At 53.8% G+C, this 24,955-nt stretch overlaps 1 protein-coding gene across 1 annotated transcript; it reads right to left on the bottom strand.

The window, feature by feature from the left end:
- Nucleotides 1-4,352: 4,352 nt before the first annotated feature.
- LOC128901538 (IgGFc-binding protein-like) lies at nucleotides 4,353-24,912 on the bottom strand. Its single transcript, XM_054183611.1, has 18 exons — nucleotides 24,762-24,912; nucleotides 23,906-24,115; nucleotides 23,675-23,805; nucleotides 22,892-23,173; nucleotides 22,279-22,480; nucleotides 21,556-21,745; nucleotides 18,678-18,745; nucleotides 16,485-17,732; nucleotides 15,354-15,670; nucleotides 14,337-14,667; nucleotides 13,323-13,918; nucleotides 11,572-12,136; nucleotides 10,251-10,843; nucleotides 9,238-9,811; nucleotides 8,431-8,630; nucleotides 7,460-7,840; nucleotides 6,963-7,249; nucleotides 4,353-4,895 (listed from the first exon to the last, which is right to left on the bottom strand). The coding sequence occupies exons 1-18, from the start codon at nucleotides 24,910-24,912 to the stop codon at nucleotides 4,838-4,840; spliced, it is 6,384 nt and encodes a 2,127-aa protein (XP_054039586.1). The 3' UTR covers nucleotides 4,353-4,837.
- Nucleotides 24,913-24,955: the final 43 nt, after the last annotated feature.

Here is a 24,955-nt window from a genome sequence, read left to right on the forward strand (position 1 = left end):
ACTGCGTCTGCCAGCGCCGGCCCCACCGAGATTTGTACGAAAAATGGCAAATTTTTAAAAAACGCCTAAAAAAAAAGCTTTTGCGGCTGGGGGGGGGTGTGGGGGGATGGGGGGGTGGCGGGGGGGGGTGGTATTCGGCATTATATCGACTCGCTTGGCCGAAGACGGCGGCTCCGGTTGCAAAAGCGGCCGGGAATCCCGCCAGCTCCTCTCGGATTTCGGGGAAATTCCGGCCTCCCGCTGCCAAAGGCGGTTGATTCCCCCCCACCCCCCAACCCCCAACACCCCCCCCCCCGCCCCCCCCCCCCCGGTCCCCGCTCGGCCCTTTGTCTTATTCTTATATTTTTTTATTTGTTTTCTTTCTTTTTGTTTTTTAATTTCTTTTGCGATGGGGACAGCTGAGACGTGGCCGCCCCCCCCCCCCCCCCCCCCATCCCTCACCCCGGGGTGGGGGGGGGGGGGCAAAAGAGACACCTGATATTTCTTCTCCCCCACCCGCCCCCGGGGAGGTAAATTAAACAAAGGGCTGCGGCGGTGGCGGTGTCATTGTCACCTTGTCACCCCCCCTCCCCAAGGGACTTGCATCATCGGGGCTGAAAAGGGCTGGGGAGGCGGAAAGGGGTGACGGGGGGGGGGGGGGGGCCGGGGGGGGGGGAGGAGTGCCCGAGGCGGGGGCGGTTCGAGTGGGTTTGGGTGGGGAGAAGCGTGGACGGGGGTGGGAACCTGCAGCGTTGCGGGTTGTGGTGTTGCCACACTGTGGGTTGTGATGCGTCACACTTTGGGTTGCGATGCGTCGCACTTTGGGTTGCGATGTCTCACACTTTGGGTTGTGGTGTGTCACACTTTGGGTTGTGGTGTGTCACACTTTGGGTTGCGATACGCCACACTTTGGGTTGTGGTGTGTCACACTTTGGGTTGTGATGCGTCACACTTTGGGTTGCGATGCGTCCCACTTTGGGTTGCGATACACCACACTTTGGGTTGTGGTGTGTCACACTTTGGGTTGCGATGTCTCACACTTTGGGTTGTGGTGTGCCACACTTTGGGTTGTGGTGTGTCGCACTTTGGGTTGCGATGTCTCACACTTTGGGTTGTGGTGTGCCACACTTTGGGTTGCGGTGTCTCACACTTTGGGTTGCGGTGTGTCACACTTTGGGTTGCGGTGTGCCACACTTTGGGTTGCGATACGCCACACTTTGGGTTGCGGTGTGCCACACTTTGGGTTGCGATACACCACACTTTGGATTGCGATGTCTCACACTGTGGGTTGCGATGTGCCACACTGTGGGTTGTGATGTGTCTCACTTTGGGTTGTGATGTGTCACACTGTGGGTTGCGATGCGCCACCCTTTGCGTTGCGATGCGCCACCCTTTGGGTTGTGATACGTCACACTGTGGGTTGCGATGTGCCACACTTTGGGTTGCGATGTGTCACACTGTGGGTTGTGATGCGCCACACTTTGGGTTGCGATGTCTCACACTTTGGGTTGTGGTGTGTCACACTTTGGGTTGCGATGTCTCACACTTTGGGTTGTGGTGTGCCACACTTTGGGTTGTGATGTGCCACACTTTGGGTTGTGGTGTGTCGCACTTTGGGTTGCGGTGTGTCACACTTTGGGTTGCGATGTCTCACACTTTGGGTTGCGGTGTGCCACACTTTGGGTTGCGATACGCCACACTTTGGATTGCGATGTCTCACACTTTGGGTTGCGATGCGCCACACTTTGGGTTGCGGTGTGCCACACTGTGGGTTGTGATGCGCCACACTGTGGGTTGTGATGTGTCTCACTTTGGGTTGTGATGCGCCACACTGTGGGTTGTGATGTGTCTCACTTTGGGTTGCGGTGTGCCACACTTTGGGTTGCGGTGTGCCACACTTTGGGTTGTGATGTGCCACGCTTTGGGTTGTGGTGTGTCACGCTTTGGGTTGTGGTGTGTCACACTTTGGGTTGTGATGCGCCACACTTTGGGTTGCGGTGTGCCACACTGTGGGTTGTGATGCGCCACACTGTGGGTTGTGGTGTGTCACACTTTGGGTTGTGGTGTGTCACACTTTGGGTTGTGATGTGCCACCCTTTGCGTTGCGATGCGCCACACTGTGGGTTGCGGTGTGCCACACTTTGGGTTGTGGTGTGTCACACTGTGGGTTGTGATGTCTCACACTTTGGGTTGTTATTTAATTGCTTTGGGGTTTTAATTAATTGCGTCGCGATTTCGCTGTAATTGTTTGGGGGGTTTTATTCAATTCCTTTGGGACGTTATTTGGTTGCTCCGGGGTTTTAATTAATTCCTCAGGGATTTTGCTTTAATTGCTTTGGGGGTTTCGCTCTAATTGCCCGGGGAGTTTAATTAATCGCTTTGGGCTTTTATTTAATTGCCCTGGGATTTTAGTTAATTGCTTTGGGATTTCGCTTTGATTGCCTTGGGGTTTTGCTTAATTGCTTTTGGGGTTTTGCTTAATTGCTTTGGGATTTCTCATAATTGCTTGGGGATTTTAATTAATTGCTTTGGGATTTCGCTTTGATTGCTTTGGGGTTTCGCTCTAATTGCTCGGGGATTTTAATTAATCGCTTTGGGGTTTTATTTAATTGCTTTGGGATTTCACTTATTAATTGCTTTGGAATCTCGTTATAATTGCTTGGGGATTTTAATTAGTTGCTCGGGGATTTTAATTAATTGCTTTGGGATCTCATTATAATTGCTTGGGGATTTTAATTAATTGCTTTGGGATCTCGTTAGAATTGCTTGGGGATTTTAATTAATTGCTTGGGGATTGTGCGTTAACGGCTTCGGGATTTTGTTTGTTTGCTTTTGGATTTTAATTAATTGCTTTGGGTTTCCGCTTTAATTGCTTGGGGATTTTAATTAATTGCTCTGGGCTTTGTTTTAATCGCCTGGGGGGTTGTTTTAATTGCTCGGGGACTTGCCAGGATTCCTTTGGGTGGGTTGTTCCACCATGGGAAGACACGTTGAGTGGGTTGTTCCACCATGGGAAGACACGTTGGGTGGGTTGTTCCACCATGGGAAGACACGTTGAGTGGGTTGTTCCACCGTGGGAAGACACAACGGGTTGTTCCACCGTGGGAAGACACGACGGGTTGTTCCACCATGGGAAGACGCGTTGGGTGAGTTGTTCCACCATGGGAAGACACGACGAGTTGTTCCACCATGGGAAGACACGTTGGATTGTTCCACCACGGGAAGACACGTTGGGTGGGTTGTTCCACCATGGGAAGACACAACGGGTTGTTCCACCATGGGAAGACACGTTGGGTTGTTCCACCACGGGAAGACACGTTGGGTGGGTTGTTCCACCATGAGAGGACGCGTTGGGTGAGTTGTTCCACCACGGGAAGACACAATGGGTTGTTCCACCGTGGGAAGACACGTTGGATGGGTTGTTTGACCAGGTGAGACACAGTGTTTGACCATGGGAAGACACGATGGGTTGTTCCACCATGAGAAGACGCGTTGGGTGGGTTGTTCCACCACGGGAAGACACGATGGGTTGTTCCACTATGGGAAGACACGTTGGGTGAGTTCTTCCACCATGAGAAGATGCGTTGGGTGAGTTGTTTGACCATGGGAAGACAATCGCGTCTTCATGGGAAGATCCCACGATCTACCATGATCCATGATCTACCCATGGAAGATCCCATGTCTACCTTCGATCCCGCTCAGCGCGTCCTGGAATCCGGTTCCCACCATCCGTCACTGAATCCAGTCTGGAATTTTCCCAGCGCTTGCTGGTGGCATCATCTCCCTGGGAACTCGATACGGTTTTGTATATATTTATGCGTATTTATTTGTATATCTATTTTGTTATTTCCTTTTGACCTTATTATTAATATTTCGGTAAAGTAGTTTCGTGGGGGGGTTTTTTGGTTGGGTTTTTTTTTTTTTCCCCCCCTAAACTCACAAATCTCTCTCTCTTCTTCCTCCCCTTGGAGCGGGAGGTGGGGGGAGACCACCCGCCGCCCCGTCATCGGCCGAGACCCGGCCCGAACCGCGACGCCTGTTTCCGCCACGGGAGACACGCCGGGGTGTTCCCTGCCGGAAAATACGTGGATGTTTTTGCTGGGAGGCGGGGGGGAAAACCACGTTGAGGTGTTTCCCCGCCGACAGGGGAAAACAGAGACGGCAATTCTTATTCCGCCCCCCCTGGCAAAAAAAAAAAGAAAAAAAAACCAAACCAAAACCAACCACAAACTCACGGCAAAAACTTCGTAAAAAGGGTTTTATTGATTTACCCGACAGCAGGGAGCGTTGTGCTGAAGACGGTGGAGGGGACTAGTGCGTTTCTGGGCGGGGGAGGGGTGGGGTGGGTGGGAAGGGGGGGGGGGGGCGGGGAAAAAAAGGCTGGGATTTGGGTCTGCCGACCTTGACGTTACGCTCGTTTTGGCTCGAGGTGTTTATCGCACTTTCCTTCAGGCCGCTCAGGTGCAGCCGGGTCCCTTTGGCTTCGCGCTCCACCTGAAGTCGATCAGGGCTTCAAAACACCCCTTTTAAAGCGCCGATTTGAGGCCACGTTAAGCGTTTGCCCCCCCCCCTTTTGTTTTTTTGTGTTTTTTTTTTTCTTTCTTCTTTTTTTCGTGCAGGCGTTTGAGGCCGCGCGACCCGCTGCTGTAGGTAGGCATCTGTTGTAGCTCGGCGCCGGTTTTCCTTCCGCGCTTGCGAGAAACTCAATCCGAGAGGCCGGTGTCGGCGCCTCTTGAGGCGCGAAAACCTCTGCCCCGTGGGGGGGCAGAGGGGGGGAAGTATTTACAAGAAGGTGCGCGTTGAGCCCGCGCACGCCGGGGGCAGCTCTCCTCTCCCGCCGGTCCCCGCGTGGTTTCTCCTACTGCATAGGGTAGACGGGGGCTTCCGCTTCCATCCGCATGAGGTTGGAGGCGCGGCTGGAAGAGACGAAACGCGGGCAGCCGTCACAGTCGTCCCCCTCCCCCGCCAACCCCCACCTCTCTTTGAAGAGGAACCCCCGGCCCTTCCATCATCACGGGGAAGGAGAAAGTTGCGTCTTCCCCCCTCCCCAAAGGGTGGGTTGTGTTCGAGACAACCCTCTTTTTTTACGGGACACGTCCTCTCTCCAGGCGGGGGATTAACGCTTAAAAAGTTTCCAAGCCTTAACGGCGGCGTTGGGCTTCGTCTTCCGCGTCGCGGGCGGTGCCAAAAAACAGGCAGTTCCCTTCCCCGCGTTGTTGCAACCTGGTCCCCTCTTCCCCCCGCCCCCGGAGGCCGCAGCAGGGGGGAAGCAAGGGTTCAATGGTTGCGGTAGGGCATGTCGGGGAGCGGGGGTGGGGAGTTAGGGGTCGGCGTGGAGGGGCCTTGCAGGACAGGCGGTGCGGGGGCCGGAGAAGGCGGTGGAGCAAGGGCAGGCCGGCAGGTGCGGGAGGGGCAAGGTGGGCGAGCGAGCGGAAGGCGGAGATGGGATAGTCCTCGGAGGGATCGTCGTGGCCCCCCGGGCGGTGGCTTTGGGGTTGCTCTGTGTTCAGTAAAATGGCTCCGTATTGGGGGAAAACGGCTCTAAATTGCGGGGGAAATGGCCAAGTATTCGGCAAGATCATTCTGTATTCGGCAAGATCATTCTGTATTCGGCAAGATCATGCTATATTCGGCAAGATCATTCCGTATTCGACAAGATGGCCCTGTGTTCGGCAAGATCATTCCGTATTCGGCAAGATGGCCCTGTATTCGGCAAGATTATTCTATATTGGGCAAAATCGCCCTGTATTTGGCAAGATCATTCTATATTTGGCAAGATTATTCTATATTGGGCAAGATGGCCCTGTATTGGGCAAGATTATTCTATATTGGGCAAAATCGCCCTGTATTTGGCAAGATCATTCTATATTCGGCAAGATTATTCTATATTGGGCAAGATTATTCTATATTGGGCAAAATCGCCCTGTATTCGGCAAGATCAGTCTATATTTGGCAAGATCATTCTATATTGGGCAAGGTCATTCTATATTCGGAAAGATCATTCTATATTCGGCGAGATTATTCTATATTGGGCAAAATCGCCCTGTATTCGGCAAGATTATTCTATATTGGGCAAAATCATCCTTTACTCGGTAAGACCATTCTATATTGGGCAAGATGGCCCTGTATTCGGCAAGACCATTCTATATTGGGCAAAAACGCCCTGTATTTGGCAAGATCATTATATATTCAGCAAGATTATTCTATATTGGGCAAAATCGCCCTGTATTCGGCAAGATCATTCTATGTTTGGCACGATGGCCCTGTATTCGGCAAGATTATTCTATATTGGGCAAAATCATCCTTTACTCGGTAAGACCATTCTGTATTGGGCAAAATCGCCCCGTATTCGGCAAGACCATTCTATATTCAGTGAAATTGATCTATATTTGTCACAACCACTCTGCATTTGCCTTTCCTCGCTGCTTCTTCTGAGGACAGACCCGAGCGGCGCAACGAAGCAGAAAACGTCCCGCGGAGACGCTGAAGAACTGTTTTTTCAGCTCGATCTTGGCTCAGTTTCTCTTTCTCCAAAGAAAACTATCCTGGGCATCCCGGTTTGGGTTGTTTTGTACCGGATGTTCTACGTCGAAGCTAAGGGGTGTCTGCTCTTCATGCACTTCTTTCTACGGCCAGTCCGTGCTGAGGCACCAGAAACCCTCAGTTATTCAGCTAATTAATTCGGGAGGGTCAAAGAAACTAAGCCTCATCCGATCGCGGGGCTGCAGGAGCATTTGGAGCATGAGATGTGACAGCAAAGGAGGAGAAGAGCCACTTACCGGAATAATTTCCTTGGGTTTGTGTGTCAGTCGCTGTGGATGAAACCAAAGAAGATGGAGAAGTCCTTCCCGGATGCCTCCTAGCCCAACCCAGTGATGCCCCATGGAGGTTGTTCCCTACCCTCTTGCTTGCCCAGGCTTAAAAAGAAAACAAGATCAACCCATGGTTTGGGAGGCAGGGGGTGTCTTTTGGGAGTGACTCACCATCCCGCGAAATCCCTGGCTTTCCAGGCGTCGACGACCTCTGCGATGCTCTTCACAGCCCGGCCATTGGGCAGCTTCAGGTCATCGCTGGCGTCGCCGTTGAAGTTGCCGCAGGGAGCGCAGAGCCGGTTGACCAAGGTGGCCCCCACGGTCACCGTCACCTCCCCGCTGGGGCTGAAGAGCACATCCAGCCCCGACGTATGGGAGATGGTGATGTTCCCCGCCGCCGCGCTCAAGGAAATGGCTTTGGAGACCGCAGCTGGAAGGCGGGTAAAAAGACCATTCACCTGCGGCAAGGAAAAATGCCAAAAATGGGTTAAAAAAAAATAATCCCAGACTGCCCCGTAAAAAATAGTACAGCACAACGATATCGTTGGGCTTGAACGCCTACGGGCGTCTCGAGAAAGAGGAGATAAATCTGACCCAAATTGCATGTCTTAATTTAATGAATCATCTTTCTCGTCCTCAAGGGTTGCCCATGCCCTGTCCCAGCTTACCCACACCTCCATGTTGTTATTCACAGTGATAAAAGCCTCGCGGAAGAAGATGAAGATGGCCACGGCGGCCGGGACGTTGTCGTCTCGGCACTCGCTGACCTCCACCACCACCTTGAACCAGTTGGGTGACTGCTCGTTGCAAAGGGCGGCCACTTTGTAGGTGCCGCTGGCGAAGAGCCTTCCCCCGGCCCCATCGAACGTGGTCAAGGAGGCCCCCGGGGAGACCCGGCACTGGCCTTCCCGCTTGACGCACCGCTGCGCCCCGTCCTGCGTGGCGCAGACCTCCATCGGGGAACACCGTACGTCCTCACAGACAAGTCCCCGGGATGGGTGGCAACTGCATTTCGTGGAGCAATTGCTGGAGATGATGGTCTCGCCTGCCTGGAAAGGAAAGGCTCGAAGGTTAATCCGCACGGACGCCATCTCCAAATTTGGGGGGAGTTTCCCACCTTCAAGGGGGGGAGAAATCCCAGAGAGAGAGGAGAGAGAGAAAAACCCTGAGATGGATTTGGTGGAGGTTGCGCAACGCAATGAATTAATTGTTCTTTTTCCCCTGGTCGATTGGAGCAAAAATGCACATTTTAGGATGTTATTAATTGCGTTATTTTGGACATCTCTCCTTAAAATGAAGTGGCAACCCAAAACCAGTCCCAGAACCAGTTGCGTTGGCCAAGTGGGACAACCGTTCAAAGATGGAATCCTCAAATCCATTGCATCATCTAGATGGGGCCACCCACCTCACTGAAGATCAAGACCCCAACCCTGTTGCATTGTCTAGATGAGACAACCCAAGTCATCGAGGATTGAGGCCACAAACCAGTGTCATCCTCTAGTTGGGACAACCCACCCCATCAAAGACGGAATCCCCAAACCAGTTGCGTCACCCAGATGGGACAACCCACCCCACAATCCTTCCTCTGCCTGATTTCCACCGAAACCACCCAAGGCCAAGCCTCGATGGCCAACCTCACCTTGAAATACCGTCCCTGGTGCACGCAGCCACACTGCTCCAGGGACACGCAAGCTTCGCCATCGAAGAGGAAGCCATCGTCGCACTGGCAGCCCTCAAAGCACGTCCAGCTGCACGGGGCCGGCACGGAGAGGCTGGAGCAGGTGAAATCGCAGGTACGGGTGCAGAGCTCGTAGTGGCTGTGGGGTGGGCAGGAGAGAGCTGGGGAGGGGGCGGAAAGGGGAGAAATAACATTATTACCCCCCCCACCAAAAAAAAAATCATGACTGTTTTTCCTGGATCCAATGGGGCATCCCTAGGGGTGACAGGAGACCCATGGCCAGCCGATGGGCATCCCTGATGGCTCCAAAAGGTGCTAAAACAACCGAATCTTGCTTTTAACATCCAAGTCACAGCGTTTGCGTGTCGTGAATCACCTCGAGGCAAAGTAGAGGGACGCCCCTTTCCAATCCGTTTGACGCAAATGTTGACATTTTGGAGGCGATAAGCCGGAATTTCTTTCTTCCAGGGTGTTTTTGGTGGGAAATAGGTGACCGAAGCCCCAAAATGAGCTTTTTGGGGGAGGTTTAAAAATAGTTTCCGGGCTATTTGATAGATTTTGGGGGGGGGGGAAGTTAAGCAAAAGGCCGCCTCGCGTCATTCGTATGTCTTTGCGCTCCGGACAATGAAAGCAAATTTACCTCAAAAGCTGGGGGGGGGGGGGGGAAAGCTGTGATTGCAAAATTGGAGGGTTTTTCTGGGGGAAAATGTGGCTTTGGAGGAAAATAGGAGTCGAAGCGGCTCCGTGGAGATATTCTGGAGCACTTACGGCAAAAAGTGGTCGTTCTCCAGCCGCCGATCTCTGCTCCGGCGGCTTGGCAAGCGGCGGCGTAGGCTTGGAGGCTGTGGCACAGGGCATCGCGGGCGCCATCGGCAGCACAGACGTCGTGGAGGCAGTGGTTGAAATACTCCACCGGGCTCACCCGTGGGTGACATGGCCCGAAAGGTCCCGCCGGGTCCCGGATGAGCCCGCAGGAGTCACCGGCACTGTAGGGAGCGGCGTCGGTGGCATCGCACATGGGGCAGACCTTGCCGTTGCAGCCGTCGGTGCACGCTCCGTCTTCCATTGGCATCTTCCAGGAGGCGATGAATTCCTCGGTGCTCTGCGCCAGGGACCCACTGGGCAGCTGGAAGTCGTCACTGGGGTCCCCATTGTAGTTGCCACCCAGTCCGCACACGCGGCCCCGGTAGACGTCGGGGATGGTGATGAGGAGGTAGGTGGCCACGTTGTAGAGGAGCCGGAGGCCGGCGACGGTCTGGAGGACGATGTTGTTCCCTTCTTGGCCAATCCGTAGCTTCTTGTCTTCTGTCACCAGTGGCAGCGTGTAGCGCTCCCCGTCCACCTGGGGTGGGCACGGAGGAAGGGGATGGGGCATGCACGCACGCACCGGGGGGGATATCGCACCCACGTGCGCACCGAGGGGTGGGGGCATCCCGACTTCCCAGTGGGGGAGTCTTGCGTGCGGGTGTGCGCCGAAGGATTTTTCCACGCATGGGCGCACCGAGGGATGGAACCATCCCAGCTCCTGGATGGCGGGGGTTTTCGCGCGCACGCGTGCATCCAAGGGATTTTACGTGCGCGTGCGCACCGAAGGGTCTTGCGCATGGGTGCGCGCTGAGGGACGGGGACGCCCTGGCTTACCCACGTGGGGATTTTGCACGTGGTGGGCCATTTTGCGTACAAAATTTTTGCGCGGGTGACCGCCCCGAGGGATTTTTGCGTGCACGCGCGCGCCACAGGCTTTGCCCACCCGGATGCGGGACGTCCCCCTCCTGACTTACCATCACCTCCCACTTCCGTCCCCTCTCCATGCTGACCCTGTAGCCGTGGATGGAGACGACCACCTTCTTCATCAGGGCCACGTTGCCCCGGCCGCCCACGTCGTGCTCCAGCAGCACCGAGAAGTTGGCCAGTCGCGGTTCCGGCTTGCAGAGCCGGGCCAGGACGTAGGTGCAGGAGCCCCGGAGATCGAAGGCTCGCCCGTCGAACGTCATGTAGTGCGGGTCGCCCGACACCACCAGCCGCCCGTAGCTGGCCGGGTAGCACCCCAGCACCCCGTCCTCTACTCGACACTCTTCGTGGGCACCGCAGAAGACCTCCTCGCACTCCACCACCCCCTTGGCTTTGCAACGGCATCTCTCCTGGCACGAGGCGTAGAAATCCTTCCCTTTCTTGTAGTAGCGGCCCCGGTGCTCGCAGCCGCACTCGCCCACCGGCACGCACTCGTCACCGCTGAGGACGAAGCCCTGGTCGCAGAAGCAGCCCTCGATGCACAGCACCGACTCGCAGCCCTCGGGGACGGCTGGACCCCGACATGTGGCCGGGCAGCTGCTCCCGCAGAGCTCGTAGTGCGAATGGCGGGGGCAGGAGGGGCCTGCAAGAAGCAGAGGAGAAAAGATGAAGCCCCCGCTTTGGATTTGCAGACGAAAGCAGCAGGGTGAGTAATTCCCACTGTGGCTGGGGGGCAAGTGAAGGAGGAACGTGGAGGGCGGAACGGATTTATGTTGCTCTCTTGCATGAAGGGGAGAACAAATTCATCTTCAGAAACGGGTGGGAGGGGAATTTTCCCCCCATCCATATTTGCGTTGAAACTCGTTGTTTGGCCTCGGGGCCGCAGAGGGAGACGATCTAATAATTTTTCTGGAAGGAAAGGCCAGAAATGGGGCAGGTAAATCCTATTCTTTCATCAGCCCGAAGCCTAGGGTGCAAATCTGAGCAGATCTCAAGTGGCCGAGCATCAATATCGCTCCAGAGAGCGACAGGGACTGATTTTGTCTTCCCCTTTCTTGCATCAAGGAAGAATCTGGAGGGCAACGGGGACTTATTTTGCACTGTTGCATGAAGGAAGGAACGAATTTTGCTTTGGAAATGAGTCGGAGGGAATTTCCCCGCATCTAAACTCACCATTTGCCCTCGGAGCTGCGGAGGGAGAGGATATACTGAATGTGTTGCCAGGAGATGTTGGAAACGGGGGAAATAAACCCAATTTTGGAAGCATTTTGTTTCCATCGGCTCTAAGTAAAGCCAAGAGTGGGCGGTTGGGCTCCAAACCTTATTTTTGCGGCCGAGCGCAGGGGAAAATCCCTCACTGGCCCCACTCACCGCAGAAGGACGGCGTCCTCCACGGCTCCACGCCGATGCCGTGGCTCTGGCACTCCGTCACGTAGGCGGCGATGGCTTTGCACAAGGTGGCCCGGTGGCCTTTGTAGTGGCAGGCATCAAAGGCGCAATCCTCGAGGAAGGGTGTGGGATCGATGGCACGATGGCAAGCCCGGAAGGGCCCCCCAGCTCTGGCGATCACCCCGCAATAGCCGTCACCGCGGTAGGGCTTTTTCTGCTCCTCGTTGCACACCGGGCAATCCCCCACGCAACCGGCGGAGCAGCCGGGGACGTCTCCCACCTTCCAGCTATTGGCCAGCTGGATTTCATCTGCGGCCCGTTTGCCGTCGCGGGTGATGAAGTCATCGTCGGGGTCGCGGTTGGCATTGCCGCAGAGGCCGCAGACGGCGCCGGCGTAGGCGTCAGGGAGGATGACGCGGGCGTAGCTGTACCAGTCGAAGCTCACCCGCAAGCCGAAGGCGGTGCGGACAAAGCCGTGGACGCCGCTGCGGTAGAGCTCGAACTGGCCCTGCTGGGTGAACGGGAGCTCCACGAAGGCACCGTTGACCTGGGGGAGGTGGCGTCGGAGGGTCAGGGGTGGCATCGGGGCGGCAAACGGCTCACGCAAAACGCTCGCGATCGGGGCGTTTTTGCAAAAGCTTTTGCGCGGGGAGGATTTCCGGGCAAATTCAAATCAGTCAAGTTTGGGGCGTTTTTGGTAAACACTTGGCACGAGGAGAATTTCCAGGGGGGAAAAATGCAAATTCCTTGAGATTTGGGTGTTTCTAAAAAACCAAGAAGGATTCCCGGGCAAACACAAGCTACTCAAGATTTGGGCGTTTCTGCAAAACCAATGAAAATCGCTTGAGATCGGGGCATTTTTGCAAAAATCATTTGCACGGGGAGGATTTCTGGGCAAATTCAAATCAGTCAAGTTTGGTGCGGTTTTGGTAAATTCTTTGCGTGAGGAGAATTTCCGGAAAAATTACAAATTCCTTGAGTTTTGAGTGTTTCTAAAAACCCAGCAAGTATCTCCAGGCAAACGCAAACTGCTCAAGATTCAGGGGATTTTGGAAAATGCTTTGCACCGAGGGGACTTTATGGTCAAATGCAAATCGCTGGAGATTTGGGGCGTTGCACGAAACGTTTGGCAGGGGAAGGATTTCCAGGCAAATGCAAATTGCTCAAGACTTGGGTGTTTCTGCAAAAATCCTTTCGCATGAGGAGGACTTCCAGACATAGGGTTCTATATTCAGTGGAAAATATTATCATTCGGCGAGGGAAAATAAAGGAAAAGTGGTGGCTGACCCTTTTGTGCAACGCTTGGGCTAAAACCAGGCGGGAATCGAACTTTTCCCAAATGAATTGAGTCAGTTTGCAGCTGGCGGAGAGAAAGGAAATACAAACTTAATAAGCTTTTGATTGTGGAAGTCTTTTTGCCATTATTCATGGCTATTTTTCCACTCGCTCGGTTTGCCAGAGCGAAAATCGGCTGTTTCCAGCACACCATAAACAAGTCGTAGGGGTTTTTTTTTTCTTTTTTTTTTTTTTTTTTAATATGAACTTCTTTAAGAGCTTAAAAATAAGGCGTTTAAATCCAAACCAGCTGCTCGGGGCTCCCTCTGGAGACGGCAGGCAGAAATTGATGCTTCTGTGGAAGCGTGGGTGAGTCAAAAATAGGGGGATTTGGGGGGGAAACATAGCAAATAAGCAGTTTAGAGGAAGGTCGCATGAGGTCCTTGGTGGCCGCCTACCTTGACCTTGCCCGGATGCTCCTGGCTCATGCTGATGACGTTGCCGTAGACCTCCAACGTGACGGTTTTGGTGAAGGACACGGCTTTGCTGCCCCGGTTGTTGTTCTCCACCTTGACGGTGAAGGGGACCAGTTTGGGGTCCTGGGCGCAGAGGGCTGCGAACTGGTAGATGCAGGTGCCTTGGAAGTCGTACCTCAACCCATCGAAGGTGGTGTAGTGAGGATCGCCCGTCCCGATGCAGGTGAAGTACTTGTTCGCCTGGCAGCTGGGGACGCCGTTGACCGTGATGCATTTCTCGTGGGCTTTGCACCCAGCCTTCTTGCAAGCCACCTTGCCCCCCGCCTCACATCGGCACCGACTTTGGCAGCTCCCATCCTCCCAAAACTCCTCCCGGACCTTGTAGGAGCGACCGTTGTGGAGACAACCGCAGGCCTCCACCGGGACGCACGCATCATCGTGGAGGACGAAGCCCTCGTTGCACTGGCAGCTGGCCCCGCACGGCTGGTCGCAGGACGCGGGGGCTTTGGGGTCGGCGCAGGTGGCAGGGCACGCCGTCCCACAGGCCTCAAAGTGGCTGTTTTTGGGGCATCTCTGAGCTGTGGGGATGATATTTGAGAAAATCTCAAAAAAAAAAAAAATAATAGAGGGCAACACAAGGGAGGAGCTAAGCACTTTCCCTAGAGGGACATCGGGCTCCTACGTTGGCTTGGTTGATACCTACAAGTGACTCGGAGTCCCTGAGACACCCCGTAGGGGTGGCCCTCAAGAAAACCCCTGCGTAATTCTGTGTGTTGCGGACGCCTGAAGTCAGGTAAAGTGCATTTTGGGGTGGTTTGGCATGAAAAGAGCAACACAATCCTTCTCCGATGCCGGAGATGGTTGGTTAAGTTGATGCCTACAAGTGTCAACTTGGTGGGGTGGGCAACAACACTTAGGCACTCGCTGCCAGGTCCCCATGGAGATTCTCTTCTTTTTCTCCCAAAAAGCTCGGTTCCCCCCCCAATCTGAGCTCACCACATCCCGCTGTGTCCTGCAGCGTCTCCTGGTCTCCACAATCATCCTGGCAGGAGGGATCTCGCCAGCTCTCAGCCCAATCCTCCACGCTGGCAGCCCGAGTGCCATCAGCAAGCGTCGTCTCGTCCTCGGTGTCCTCGTTGAAGTTGCCGCAGAGTCCACAGGTGGCCCCGAAATAGCTGCTGGGCACGGCCACCATTATGGCCCAGTCGTCATCATAGGTCACTTGCAGCCCAAAGTCCGTTTGCAGGATGGTCCGACCTTCGTTTTGGAAGATCTGGATCTTCCCCGCTTCCAGGGTGGCCGGTAGGCTGGTGAGTTTGTTGTTGACCTCGGGGGAAAGGAGAAGAAGGAGGATTAAATCTCAGCCCCCACAAAGCACATAGATACAATCAGAAAGAGGAACTTCTTTCAGGAAGAAGCAAATTATCAGCAGAAACCGGCAATTTTGCCCCACGTCCCGTAGATGGGCCACAGGCTTTAGCAGGAGAAGATCCAAACCCAAATGCATCATGGGACGACCATCTCCTTCAACTCCTCAGCGTAAAAATCTCAGCTATATGAAGACCACTGAACTGCACGGCTGGGAGAAACCACATCTAACCTGGTAAAACAGACTTATGTCTCACCTAGACTCTTTTTTTTTTTTTTTTTTTTTTTTTTTTTTTGGGAGGGGTAGATCTCCATGGTTGGTGGACCCCATGGATAAAGCCGACCTCACGGTAGAGTTGCAGCCTTAAAACAACCTTTTTCTTGAGGCTAACCAAAAAATGAGCATACTTTAGTTGGAGGCACCTCTGAGGACATCTCGAGTCCGGTACAAAACACTCTCCCCTTTGCCATGTCTTGATCTGTTATGCAAAAATTACCCAATATTCCATGGTTTTGGTGGTTCTCCTCCTTTTTTTTTTTATTTTTTTTTTTTTTTTTATTTCAACCTCGCCTGCTACAACGTTTTATCCTCTTCCACAAAAGGCTTTATCCCAAATAACGCTGCCGCGACCTGGAAGAACCCACCTGGATTTTACCTCCCTCTCCTTTGTGGATGGAGATGTTGTAGGCGTACGCGTAGACGTTGGTCAACCACTCCTTGAAATCGCCTTCGCTCTTCTTCTCCTCCACCACGAAAGGCACCAGGGTGGGATCGTTGCCGCAATACTTGGCAACGGTGTAGGTGCAGCCGCCCCGGATGTCCACGGTCATCCCGTCGAAGGTGTGGTACTGTGGGGACTGCGACCCCATGCAGGTGCCCATGTAGTCGTGCACGCACACGGCCTCCCCCTTCTCCAGCTTGCACGTCTCCTTCGCCCGGCATTTCACGAGCCGGCAGGGATCTGGAAGAAATCGTGCAGGATTATTTGGGGGGAGGCGACTTTGCTGACAGATGTGGCCTCGGGGACAGTGCCAGCGTCACCGTAAACGGTCAACCGGCACCTCCAGATCTCCACGGGATTAAAGCAGGGATTTATCCCAGGCGGGTTTAAGCACCGCGAGCTTAGACTTGACCGTCGGGGTTGGTTGCTTGAGGTCCCTTTCATTGATTGCTTAATTACGGATTGATTATTTATAGATTATTTATAGATAAGAATTTATCCCGGGTAGGTTTAGCCACATTAAGCTTAGATTTGACCATCTGAGTTGATCGCTTGAGGCTCCTTTCAATGATTGCTTAATTACAGATTGATTATTTATAGGCGATATATTTATAGGCGATATATTTATTTATAGGTGATATATTTATTTATAGGCGATATATTTATTTATAGGTGATATATTTATTTATAGGTGATATATCTATAGGTGATATATCCTCTCCTAAGGTGGGCCAAAGCCATGTTGGGTGAATTTACCCCCTTTTAGACCTGCCTGTCCTCGTGCTACAAGAGAGAAAAGCTGAGTTTCAGCTCAAACCAGTTAATTTTAGATACTTTTCTCGACGCGAGCTCAGCTTTCCATCGTCTGTGAGAGCGGAAAAGGGGATGGTTAGAGACCCCCGGCTCGGAGGGCAAAATTTTGACCCCGAAAAACGTGTGGTTTTGCCTCGTGTCGCAACCGCGCTTTCGAGAGGGGGGCAGGAGGGAAGCAAAAAGGGGGTGAGGGGAGCTGGAGGTGGCCATGGGGAGCTGGAGGTGGCCATGGGGCACTCACCACTGTCACAAACGGCCGGTGACCCGTAGGCTTTTTGCTCCCGGATCCCCACGCTGAGCAACCCGAAGGGGGACGTCTTGTGCTCTACCATATGGACGGTGAATTGACTACCCAACCTTTGCCCGGCCCAGGAGTAATCGGTCCCCGGGACCGGTTTCCACGCGACGTTTCTCAACGGCATTTTATTGAGCATCATTCCCGATGTCTCCGAGGTCTTGGCGATCAACAGGGCATAATTATCGTAACCCTCCAGGGCAAAGATGTTGTAGGAGTGGCAGTAGCTGGAGACATCTGGGATGGTCATAAAAAAGGGGTCATAAGAGATGGCGTCTTTAATACCTCCATCGGCAAAAAAAATGACCTGGATGCCAGCGTTGGCAGAGAGGTACAAGGTGTTTAAGGCTTGGAGTCCGTAGAGCGTTGACCGGCTGGGCCGTAGCTCCCGAACGGTCTTGGTCACCCCGTGTTGAGACTCCACGCGCGTGGGCTGGGAAGTGGAGACGTAGACAATATCCGATTGAGTCTCAAAAGGTAACGGTGGGACGATGAAAGTGGTGCCCCAGCTGGAAACGGGCTGGAGCTGCTCCACCAAATGGTCGCAGTGGGTGAATCTGGCCAAGCAAGTGTGGCCGGTGAAGACGGCCACAGGTTTCTGCGCCACAATCCTCGTGCCGGACATATCAGATGGGCTTTGGAGCTGGACTGCTTGGAAGGGCTCCAGTCTGATGGGGAGCACTGAGCCCCGGGGGTAGGACTGGCCTTGGTAGGTCACCGTGGCTTTGAGGTGCACGTCAACCGTGGTAGGCTCATCCCAGGCGGCCACCACGAACTCGCCGTAGCGGTCAGTGCCCACGTTGGGCGTCACCACGTGGTACTCCGTGCCCCAACTGTGCACTGGGTACACCACGGCTGAGTCAACCGAGGTGGGCTTCTCGTTGACCATCACCAAGGAGATGGCGTTGTTGGCCCTCACCACCACGGTGTTGTCGAAGGTTTTGCTCCCCACCATCTCCGCCTGGGGCGGGATCTTCACCAGGATGGTTTGGCCCGTGGTCGCCTGCACCGTCATCCTCAAGCCCGGCTTCTTCATGGAGATGGTGACGGACGTGAAGGGTGAATAACCCGTGATCAGCAGCTTGAAGTCGCTGTTGAGGGTCTGCTGCAACCCGTTTTGCATGAAGGCCACCACGAACTCTTCCCCCAGGTGATGCGGAGCCGCCGCGGCAACCCCAAGGAAGTAAAAAACCCCTGGAAAAGACCGAGGAAGAGGAGAATTCACCATCAGCGCCTTCTTCGGCCGTAAGGTCAGTCTGGCAACCCCCGCTGGGGACCAAAGCTCACGTTTGGGCTTGAGGTGGCGCCTCAGTCGATCTTAATTTAATTGGGCGGACACGGAATAGGGGTTGGGTGGACTGTTGCTTTGGTGGGATATAGTTTTGGAGAAATAAACATTTAAATTAACATTGATTTGGTAGGCATTTGGCTCGACGAACGTCTGATGCGACGGGCTTTCGATTCGACGGCTGTTTATTTGATTGACTTTTGATGGACTTTTGATTTCTTTTGATGGCTCTTTGATCTCTCCAACTTATCAAGTTGGAGAAATCAAGGTCTGTCAATTTGGCCAGATGCTGAACTGAAGACGTGCTTTTGAAGGAATCGAAATTTAGAAGTCTATCAATTTAAAGAAACGGCAATTCGAAGAAAAAGCAATTAATTCCCCGGGGGGGGCGGAAAAAAAAGATACGGGATTTTGGTGGGTTTTGTGCCAGATGGAGGAATTTGAAGGGGAAAACTTGGATTTTTTTTTTTTTATTATTTTTTTTTTAGGGGGCCCCTTTCACCTCCGAAAGGCCACAGGGGTGGAAAGGTGGCCAGCCACGCCCAGAGATGATGCTGAAGGACCATGGCCGGCGCCGGGTGAAAATTGCCCCTGTTTTCAACTAATCCTCCCCAAAAATATATCTCAGGTGGGGGCTTTGCCTCTTGGTTTCCCCTCTACGTGTCGTGGAAAGGGGGGGGGAAATTTTGTCTCTTCCCCATCATTGCGTGGGATGGGGGGGTGGAATCGTGGCGGTTTTGGACTGGGAAAAAAAACCTAATTTTTAGGTAATTCACATTTTTTTTTTTTTTTTTTTTTTTAGGGGAATTTTATGGGTTATGATGCGTTTCTCCACCCCTGTTTGAACTTACCCCATAACACGATGGTCCAAACCCGCAGCGACGCGGCAGCTTTCCCCCCTCCCTCCATCATCCTTTGGCTGCAGAAGGTAAAAAAAATGATCAAATTCTCTGATTTTTTTTTTTTTTAATTGCACTCAAGTTTGCCCGTGGCCCAAAGCTGAGGTTTATTGCGCTTGCCCCAAAAATTCATCTTTTTATTGCAGTTGGACTCATACACATCCCCCCAAAATCTGGTTATTTTTTTTATTTTCCACAAAATAAGTGGTTGGGTGCATTTGCCCCAAAACTCCATTTCTTTTGCCCCCAAAATCTGGGGGTTTTTCACTCGCGTGCATCACAAAAGTTGCTATTTTATTGCACTTATGCCAAAAATCTATATTTTATTGCGCTTGCACGTGCACCTGACCCCAAAATCTGCTTTTTGGGGGGGGCATTTTCTCCCCTTCCCCCTAATTTTACAAAATTCGAGCCCCCATCTCAACATATTGTCCTTTTTTCCCCCTTTTTCCCCTTTTCCCCCTTTCCCCCCCTTCCATTTTCTTCTTTTTTTCCTTTTTACCCTTTCTTCTCTTTTCGTCTTTTTCCCTTCTTCTGCTTTTTTCCCCCATTTCCCTCTCTTATTTTGCTCCATTTTTCCCCTTTTCTCCCCCACTTTTCCCCCTTTTTCCCCCCTTTTCTCCCCCCCTTTTTCCCCCTTTTCTCCCCCCTTTTTCCCCCTTTTCTCCCCCCCTTTCCCCCTTTTCTCCCCCCCTTTTTCCCCCCTTTTCTCCCGCCTTTTTCCCCTTTTCTCCCCCCTTTTTTTCCCCTTTTCTCCCCCTTTTCTCCCCCTTTTCTCCGCCCCCCCTTTTCCCCCCTTTTCTCCCCCCCTTTTCCCCCTTTTCTCCCCCCCCTTTTTTCCCCTTTTCTCCCCCCCTTTTCCCCCTTTTCTCCCCCCCTTTTTTCCCCTTTTCTCCCCCCCCCTTTTCCCCTTTTCTCCCCCCCTTTTTCCCCTTTTCTCCCCCCCTTTTTCCCCCTTTTCTCCCCCCCTTTTTTCCCCTTTTCTCCTTCTCCCCCCCAAAAAAATCCCCTCAGAAACAGTCAAATTCATCTGCTATCAGGAACAAACCCAGGGGCTGAGGGGAAATATCTGAGGAATTTCCAGATATTTTCATATTTTGAGCTCTTTTCTGCCAAAAAAATGACATTTAGTTATATATGGTTTTAAACCTTACCTCCCTCTGGTTTTTATCCGGCCCCAAAAAGCTCTGTTTTATCCTCAAATCCTTGATGCAAAATACCGAGAGCGACCCTGGGGCAGCCGGGCTCCTGCTCCTCCTTTTATTATTTTTTGCAGAAAAATGGAAAAAACAACAAAAAAAAAAAAGACAAATACAGACGACCCCAGGGGACCGACCCACCCAGAGCTTTTACATCATTTTTGGCGAGAAGAAAAGGTGAATTTGGGGGGAAAACCACAGCGTGTTTTGATTAAAGCCAGGCCGGGGGATGATGCAAATGTCAAAAAAAAAAAAAAAAAAAAAAAAAAAAAAAAAGGGCTGAATTACTAAATAGGGATTTTTTTTTTAATTTTTTTTTTAATTGTCGGTGAGGTTGAAACCTGCCCCAAAATTACAAGCGAGGGGGGGGAGGCGGGGGGGGGGACGACAAAATGGGTGGGGATTTTTTTGGTGTCTGTGTGTGTGTGGAAATGGGCCAAAAAGGTGCAAAAAAAAAAAAAAGAAAAAGCCAGAGCGGAGGAGAGGAGAGTGGTTTTTTTCCCCAAAAAAAAAAAAAATCCCTTTTAGGGGGATGACAAACAGGGACAAAGGGGGGGGGTGGGGGTGCGAAGTTGTGTGGTGTGTCGGAGCGTGTCGCGGGGGGCGCTTTTGGGGGTGTTTGTGCCAAGTTGTGCGCGGTGTGTCGTGTCGCGGGTGCAATATTTCGGGCGCGCGTGCGACGAGTTGTGTGCTCTGTGTTGTGTGGGGTGTGTGGGGGTGTGTGTTGCGTGTGGGAGGGTGTCAGAGCGTGTTGCGGGTGCGACGTTTTGGGGTGGGGGTGGGGGGGGCCCGTGGTGAGTTGCGGTGCGCGGCGTGTGGGCTGGGTGGGTCGCGTCACGCCATGTTTTGCAGGTGGTTTCGTGCAAAGTTGGGCGTTGCACGCGCGCTTGTGGGGGGGGGTTGTGGGGGGTGTGAGGCATGGTGTGGGTGTGACATCTTAGGGGCACTGAATTTGGGTGGATCCACCCCAAAAGGCCCCAAAATCCCCGCGGCGGCGTGTGAGTGATGACGACGACGACGACGATGACGACGACAATGATGATGACACGGGAGCCACCGCGGTTCGGCTGCCACTTTTATTGCTCCAGTTGATGTTGACGCGTCCTTGACCTTCACCTACACCAGTGGCACGTGGACAACAGGGACGACGGGGATGGTGGGGACGATGGGGACAATGGGGTGAGGGGGATGACAGGGACGATGCAGATGACAGGGATGACGGGGACAACGGGGGATGGTGAGGACAACGGGGAAGATGGGGACAACAGGGACGATGGGGATGACAGGGGACCATGGGGACAGCGTGGATGACGGGGAAGATGGGGGACAACAGGGACGATGGGGATGACGGGGGACCATGGGGACAGCATGGATGACGGGGTGAGGAGGACAATGGAGAAGACGGGAATGAAGGGGATAACGGGGACAGCGGGGACGATGGGGACAGCTGGGAAGATGGAGATGGTGGGAACATCTGGGACGACGGGGAAGATGGGCACGATGGGGACATTCCCTCTGCCCCAGACAACTTCATTTACCTACGGGAAGAAACCAAGAACTCAAGAGGAGGAACCCGTTGCCCAATTCTCCCTTTTTTTTCCTCTATTTCCACCCCAAACCCTTCAACTTACAACCAGCAGCTTTTGCCGTCGGCCACCTTGGGGACCTCGGTGGGGACGCCTGTCACCTTAAAGTCATCCACCTGGAAGACCCAACGCCCAGGGACGTTGACGTTGGAGGTTTGGGTGATGTTGATGATGGCGTCGGTCTGGGAGCCGGGGATGTTGTAGAAGTTGGTGTCGTCTCCGCTGTTGAAGCGGCCTGAAAACAAGGTGAAAACGGCGAATTTGGAGACTTCATGCCATTCGTGGGGTGGGACAACCTTCTACTGGTGGTGGCCCCGAAATACCTCATGGGCTGGCCTCTGGGCTTCGGTGAAGCTGGTGGTGGCCTCCAAAAACGTTATGGGCCAAATTCCTACCTTCGATGTTGGTGTCACCAAAAAATGTTGTGGGACAACCTGCAACCTTCATCGTTGGGCCGTCCTCCAACCTTCACCGTCATTGTCCCCAGGAGATACCTTGAGCCAACCTGGTGATGTCCCCAAAAAACTTTGCGGGCCACCATCCTACCATTGCCATTGTTGTCCCCTCCCAATGGTACAGGCCATCTTCCAGTCTTGGATGAACCTGGCCTTGTCCCCAAAAACTGTTATGGGCCAACGTGTCTTCTCCAAAAAATAATTATGGGCCAAAGTTCTACCTTCAGTGTGGTTTTCCCCCAAAAATATCGTGGGGCAAAGTCCTACCTTTGGCAAACTGGCGTTGTCCCCATAAAAACCATTACTGGTCAACCTCCTCCCCAGTTCCTCGGCTCCCTCACCCCATTGCCCTCAGCTTTTTCTTCAGCTCCACCTACGTGGGCCGGGGTCCCACCAAGACCTGTTTCAGCGTCACCATCGCTGGCCGCCCCCGTGGTCCACTGGATGTCCCAGTAGTTGAGGATGATGAAGGACGTCTTGGTGTCGGTGGTCAGGGCGGCTTGGAAGGTGTTGCCCTGCCAAAAGGAAGGGGGAGATGACACCACCCGTGGTGGGACAAGCAGGGCTGGGTGGGATTTAGCCCTGAGGGCTCCACGCAGGGGGTAGACACTGTGGGCACCTTGGTCAAGCATGGCCCATGGGCTGGCTTTTTGGTGTCTACCTTCAGATGGTGACTTTTGGTGGTCTACCACAGCTTCCTTCTCTGCACGAGGTGGCCAGAGGGACACAAATGGGTCTTGAAGGCCAAGAATGGAATGGGAAGGCCACAAATAGGTCGTGAAGGCCACGTATGGAACGTGAAGGCCAAGGAAGAGGTCACAAAGGCCAACAAATGGGTCACAAAGACCAACAAATGGAATGTAAGTCCAACAGGTGGGTCAATAAGGCCAATACGTGGGTCATGAGGCCAACATGTGGGTCCTTACCTTGTTGGTGGTCGAGCCGTAGTAGGCCACGTGGTCCCAGGTGGCCACAAAAGCCCATGTGGCGGTGAAGGGGATCTTGGGGAAGTATTGGTTGATGTCCTCAGTGATGCGTGCCAGCAGCGTGGGGTCGGTGGTCTCTCGGTAGAAGATGTCCCCTCCGTTCACGTTGTCAACGTCCGCCCAGTACGGGGCCACGAAGGGGCGTCCGTCAGCCAGGGGGAAGGGGTCGGGGGTGTACTGGTTGACCCGGGTGTCAAAGGAGATCACACCGTTGTTGTTCACCTGCAAGAGACGTCAGGTCAACCCCCACGTGGTGGCAACCACAGCTTGGAGTCCTACCACAGGGTCAACCCCTTGACGTGGTCGTGGTACCCCTGGAGAGGGACACGGGGGGGGTCTTTCCCCCCGACTTCTGTATCTCTGCACCCACGTTTAGGCCATTATTGCACCTACAGCTCTAGCAGAAAGAGCGGGGGGGTGATGGGATATAACACCCTAAACATGGCCCCGGACCTCCCAGGGGTGGAGATCTCCCCCCAGGACCCCACCACCCACAGGAGGATGCTTTGATGCCACCAGAAAAAAAAAAAAACAAAAACAAAAACAAAAAACCCAAACCTTCAGATTAAGGCAACCAGGCCCATCCCATGGATGGAGAGATTTTTGTTGGGGAAGAAGTGACAAAATGGACTGGGAAAGGGACCAAAAAAAAAAAAGGGGGGGGGGGGGAAATGGAAAAATGGAGAGAAATGAAACGAAGGTGTGGGATTTTGGCTCACGTACGTAAAGGGCTTGGTACTTTTTGCCGTAGAAGGTGAAGGGCACGGCAAGGGAGAGCTTCTTCGACGTCCCGTCGTCAAGTTTGGGGTTCTTTTGGTCGCGCTGGGCCAGTCCGTAGGGGTAGAGCAGCGATGCTGCGGGAAGACGAAGGTTGAGGGCCCTCCCCCCAAACCCCTCCCAAACTCATACATTTTTGGGGATTCCTGATTCGAAATGGGGGGGGGGGGGTGTCACCTAAAAATGGGGTTGACTTCTCCTGGTTGCCCAACGGTTGGGGTGAAACCGGGGCTGAAGCGAATTGCCCGGGGTACGTGCAGAGGTCATCGAACCATGGAATGGGTTGGGTTGGAAGGAACCTTGAAGCCCACCCAGTCCCACCTCCCTGCCCTGGGCAGGGACACCTCCCACTGGCCCAGGTTGCTCCAAGCCCCGTCCAACCTGGCCTTGAAACCCCTCCAGGGATGGGGCAGCCCCAGCTTCTCTGGGCAACCTGGGCCAGGGGCTCACCCCCCCTCGCAGCCAAGAATTTCTGCCGGAGATCTCATCTCAATCTCTTCAAACTGTCCCCCTCGTCCTATCGCTGTTCTCCTTGACCAAGAGTCACTCCCTGGCTTTCCTGTGGGCCCAGTTAGGCACTGGAAGGGGCTCCAAGGTCTCTCCGGAGTCTCCTCCGGGTTGAAATCCCCACCCCCCCCCAACTCTCTCAGCCTGTCCTCACGGCAGAGGGGCTCCAGCCCCCAGATCATCTCCGTGGCCTCCTCTGGCCCCGCTCCAACAGGTCCACGTCCTTCTGCTGGCCCCGGAGCTGGAGGCGGCGCTGCAGGGGGATCTCCCCGGAGCAGAACAGAGGGGCAGAATCCCCTCCCTCCACCCCGCTGGGGACGCAGCCCAAGTTGCCGGTGGCTTCCTGGGCTACCGGCGTACCGTTGCCGGCTTGTGGTGTTGAGCTTCTCATCCACCAACAAGTCCTTCTCCTCCATCCTCCCCGTCCTTCACCAACCACCACCATCCTCAAGTCCTTCTCCTCAGGGCTACTCTCAGCCCCTTCTCTGCCCGGCCGGGGTTTGTGCTTGGGATGGCCCCAACCCACGTGCGGGACCCTGGCGCTTGGCCATGAAGAACCTCAAGTTCATCGAGAACTTCACGAGGTTGACACGGGTCCACCCCGCCAACCTGTCCAGCTCCCTCTGGATGGCATTTGAGGGCAAAGAGCACGAAGCTAAAACATCTGATTTCCACATAACCTCCGCTCCCTTCCCCGCTTCCCACCACGAAAGCGGAAAC

Source organism: Rissa tridactyla, chromosome 26 (assembly GCF_028500815.1).
Source record: "Rissa tridactyla isolate bRisTri1 chromosome 26, bRisTri1.patW.cur.20221130, whole genome shotgun sequence".
NCBI classification, from domain to species: domain Eukaryota; kingdom Metazoa; phylum Chordata; class Aves; order Charadriiformes; family Laridae; genus Rissa; species Rissa tridactyla.